General features: G+C 42.7%; 1 protein-coding gene across 1 annotated transcript; it reads right to left on the reverse strand.

Annotated features, from left to right (window-relative positions):
• Positions 1–2,004: 2,004 nt before the first annotated feature.
• On the reverse strand, positions 2,005–3,585 carry LOC138898181 (uncharacterized). The gene has a single exon (XM_070184223.1). The coding sequence runs from the start codon at positions 3,583–3,585 to the stop codon at positions 2,005–2,007; it is 1,581 nt and encodes a 526-aa protein (XP_070040324.1).
• Positions 3,586–4,457: the final 872 nt, after the last annotated feature.

Raw genomic sequence — 4,457 nt, forward strand, 5'->3', positions numbered from 1 at the left:
ATTGTATATTCTTTGAAGCTTTCTGTTGGTTTCTTCTTTATGTTGACGAGAGAGGAGCGGTCTGGCACTATATCAATATTGTATTGAAACTATTGGACAAAATCTTGAGCCATGTCATTCCAAACGTGCCAGTGAGAGATGTCTTGATCTATGAACCACTCTGAAGCAATTCCTGTCAAACTTTCACCAAAATAAGCCATGAGAAATTATTCTTTGCCTCCCGCTCCCCTTAGTTGGTTACAATACCTCTTCAAATGGGAAACGGGATCACCATGCCCATCATACTTGTCAAACTTGGGGGTCTTGAATCCGGGTGGCAAATGAACATGGGGAAACATGCATAGATCGTTAAACGAAACACTCTTGTGGCCCCCCAAACCCTGTATGTTTCTCATGGTCTGTTCCAAGCTTTTTATTTTTCTGGTCATTTCCTCTTGTTCCATATTCTTTTCGGGCTTTTCGATCTCAACTGGGAACACGTTATGAGGAGTGTGCTTGTATGAATCTGGAACCTTTAAAGTCAGTTCTGGAGAGTAATGTTGGGCATCATGAGCATCCAGCTGTGGATCATTATTGAACTTTTGAGCAAGAGTCGGTTGAGGGACAGTGAAAGTATGGACAATGGGTATAGTAGGTGGGTCATTTCTGAGGGGTGCGATTGGAGGACGTGGAATGGAGGTACTGGGGATAGTGGGAAGGTTAAAGCTCGGACTGAATCCAGGTTGGTACAATGGGTTACTTGTTATGGAGATAGGCACTTGAGTGGCAACTGACACATTATGAAGATTGTCCGAAGGCCCTATGGGTAGTGAGGGCAGTGCTTGTCCATTCACCCAGGCTTGGTACATCTCTGCCAATTGTTGCTTCAACACTCTTACTTCTTCAACCAGTCCTGAACCTTGTTCAACCAATTGTCCAAGGACATCATCATTAACTGACTCATTCTCACTGTTGTTTGCCATTCTACTTTTTCCTTTTGATCTCGTGTTGTAAGGGTGAGTCACTAGTTTAAACCACAAACCAACCACCTCTGTTTTACTTTATCTTTTACAATGACAAACAACAAACGTGTTAGAGTTAGGCATTTTGCAGATATTAATCACATTATATGTTATGCACCTAATGCCATTTTCATTTCTAAAATGATCTTGGAAGGCTTTATGTTTCATCCCGTCTTATTGATTTATTGGTTTATTTTCATCTTGAATTTAGCATTTTTTTATAGATTAATTATGGTTATGATCGCATCCGATGAGGATTGCCTACGTATCATGACGCCGCATGAATCAGACCATTACGTAGTTCAGGGGAAAATAATAATAGTAGTTTTTTTTTTAAACAAAACGAAATAATACAATAACAGAAAGGACATTACATTGAAAATGACTTACCAAACTCTGACAAGACTAAAAGACAGCGATTTTAAAGATTCAACAATGACTCAAACTAAAACATAACTACTACATAAAAAGTTCTAACAACTACGACTATAATTCAACTCCACAATCTTCTGGCTTTCAAACACTGGAACATCTGCTCATGGTGGGGCTTGCCCTGGTTGACCCCCTAATGTACGGTACATCCTTTCTAACTCTGCTGCAAGATGACGGGCAAAAGTAGGTGCATGCTCCAAAAACTTCTCATAATCCATCCCTTGGCAGTTCACATAACTTTGAGCGGTATAAACAGCCAAATTATGAACTTGCTCTTTGAAGTACTGGAAATTCTGGTCTCGTTCTTGTAACTGCTGCTGTCGAGTGGTGGCTATCTCCCTTATGTGGCCCTCACGATCTAAGGCTGACTCCAACTGAGCCCGAAGTCTAGCCTGCTCGAGTCTCGCCTGAGTCTGCATGCTGGTATTCTCTATTGTACCTTCTCATTTCTTCCAACTGTGCATGGAGCTGAGCTTCTGAACGTACCCAATGGGCCTTCTCTCTCTCTAATTGAGCCCTCTTTTCTTAAATTGTGTTACTTGGCGATCCTTACTTGATTCGGCCTTCTCATTTAGCTGTACGATCTTTTCATTGGCTTTGTCCAATGACTTTTCAGTCTTTGCCAAGAGGGAATCATAATCTTGCACTTTTCCATCAGATTGGCAATGGTTCTCTGGTCTTTCCAACTTCTCACTGGCACTTCAGAGGCTTTCTTCATCTGTTGAAGTTTAGTACGAAGGGCTTCATTTTTACAGATCAGACTCTTCTTTTCCCCTTCGGCTTCTTGTTCTTGCAAGTCTTTCTCAAAATTGAGGTTTCTCAGCCTTTCTTCTAAGGCATGAATAGTTGTTTTGTATCCCTTTTCCCGTTCACCCCAAGCCAACCGTTCTTGGATTTTATCATCAAAGGCTTGAACATGCGCCCTTTTTGTGGGCCTTTTGGGCTCTGGCACATCATCCATGTGAAACCTCTTCCCAAACCATATAGCATAACCCGGATCTACCTCACCTCGCGCTGGATCTGGCATTTGAGTATCATATTTCAAGTAGCGACAACCATTCCAAATTTGCTGGATTAAAGCTTCGGGGAGTGGGGCTTCGGGGTGTAGCTCAATAACTTGCACACTCAAATCTTCATCCTTAGGTACTACTTGGTACCTTCCTAGTTGTCTTAAAACATTGTGTGGCGCATACGGCTGGACACTTCTCAAACCCAACAACAGCAAATAACTTTTTAGGGCCGACATGTGTATCACCTCTCTTAGCGGGAGCCATCCCAAAGTCCACTCAATTTGACTTGCATTTAAAGATCTTAGGTGGGATATCCAGGCTTCCACCCCTTCTGGAGAGTTGTAATCTTTTACTCTTTCTTCGTAACTCTCAATGAAATTATTCTTGTTCGGACCGTAGCTTATGAACTTGGGGTGATGTCGGAGATGCTCAATCAACCACATTTGTAACAAAATATTGCACCCTTCAAAGAATTTTGCCCCGGACTTGCACAAAGTCAACGCCCGATAAATGTCTGACAAAATGATCGGGGCAAGAGTGTGATGTTCTTTGGTAGTGAGGACCTGTACAACCCTGGCTATGCGGGTATCAATTGTCCGCTTCTCGTTTGGGAAGACCATAATTCCCAGAAATGCCATTATGAAGGCGAAGCGACGATGAATCTGCCATGTGTCTTTGTTCTGCTTGTTGTTAAGGCCCTTTTCATGCATTTCAAACCCATTTGGTTGCCCGAACCTAGAGTACAGGAAGTAGAAAGAACAACACCCTTCGACTACGTTGGTCTTTCTAATTTGCTTACTGATGTTCAGAAGATCGAAGAATCGGTGTACAGAAAGATCCCTCGGGAATATGAGCTTGTGTTTTCTCAAATCCCCGCCAAAACCGGAATATCCAGCTATCTCTTCTAAAGTGGGAGTTAGCTCAAAATCGGAGAAGCGAAAAATATTGTGAACAGGGTCCCAAAAAGTCACTAGTGCCTCAATCAAATCGTCCCGTGGTTTAATTTTCATAATATCTGTGAGGGCTCCCAGGTGCTTGGTGACCCATTTCTGACCATCATCTCCTAAATCATACCACCACATCTGAAGCTGAAGTGGAGCCTCGTCTACAACTGTGAACGGTGTGTTCTGGACAGTGCTCATTTTGTACCTGTAGGTGGTTAAGGTTAGGGTTGACACTAGTCTCAAGAGACAGAACCAATGCACTCCTTTTGCAAATAATCTTTTGTAAATAACTCAATTTTAAGAAAAATCAACGAAAATGGGGGCTATTTTTGCAATTGTGACCGAAGAAAGGGGTGGCTATTTGTGCAACTATGGCCCCTTCTTACTTTCAAGGATAGCTTTAGGGTCGGGGCAAGGGCATTATGGTAAAAGTGATTCCCAATTGACAGACACGTCCGTTCTTGCGAGAACAGCCCTTCAACAATTTTGAAGATGTTCTAAGGCTATTCCGACATGAACGATTTGGGATTAACCGAAGCTGGATCTGCTTATTTGTTTTTTGATTAAAAAAATACTAGACACATTTCTTCTTTTTTTCAGTTATTTTATAAAAATGGGGCCGAACCCTATGAAGGTTACCTACGTATCTCACATCCAGTGAAATCAGACCCGCGTAGTTCGTAAATATTTCAGGAATAGGATGACACTTTTTTTTTTGGGGTAAATACTGAGATTTTCGAAAATCGGATAAATTTTCTTCCTCATATTTTCTTCTTTCTGGTTTTCCCTCAATATTTTTATATTAGAAACCGGTCAACATGCACAAAAAGGGGTGGCAAGTGGGCCGGGCCCGGTTCTAAGTGGGCTTCGCGGGTCCGGTCCTAAGTGGGCCGGTCCAATGCGGTCCGGTCCTAAACGGTCCTGGGCTTCGCGGGCTTACTGCTGGAACCGGCTCGGGACCGGGACCACGAACTAACGGGCCCGGTTTAGTGTGCCGGTTCCGGGCCCAAACGGGCCTAAATGGGCCCAACAGAAACTTTCTCTTTTTAATTTGTTTTTTATAGAAGTTA

The sequence above is a fragment of the Nicotiana tomentosiformis genome, chromosome 8, assembly GCF_000390325.3.
Source record: "Nicotiana tomentosiformis chromosome 8, ASM39032v3, whole genome shotgun sequence".
NCBI lineage: Eukaryota > Viridiplantae > Streptophyta > Magnoliopsida > Solanales > Solanaceae > Nicotiana > Nicotiana tomentosiformis.

Coding starts and splice junctions, on each gene's coding strand:
- LOC138898181 (XM_070184223.1), bottom strand. CDS start 3,585: ATGAGCACTGTCCAGAACACACCGTTCACAGTTGTAGACGAGGCTCCA.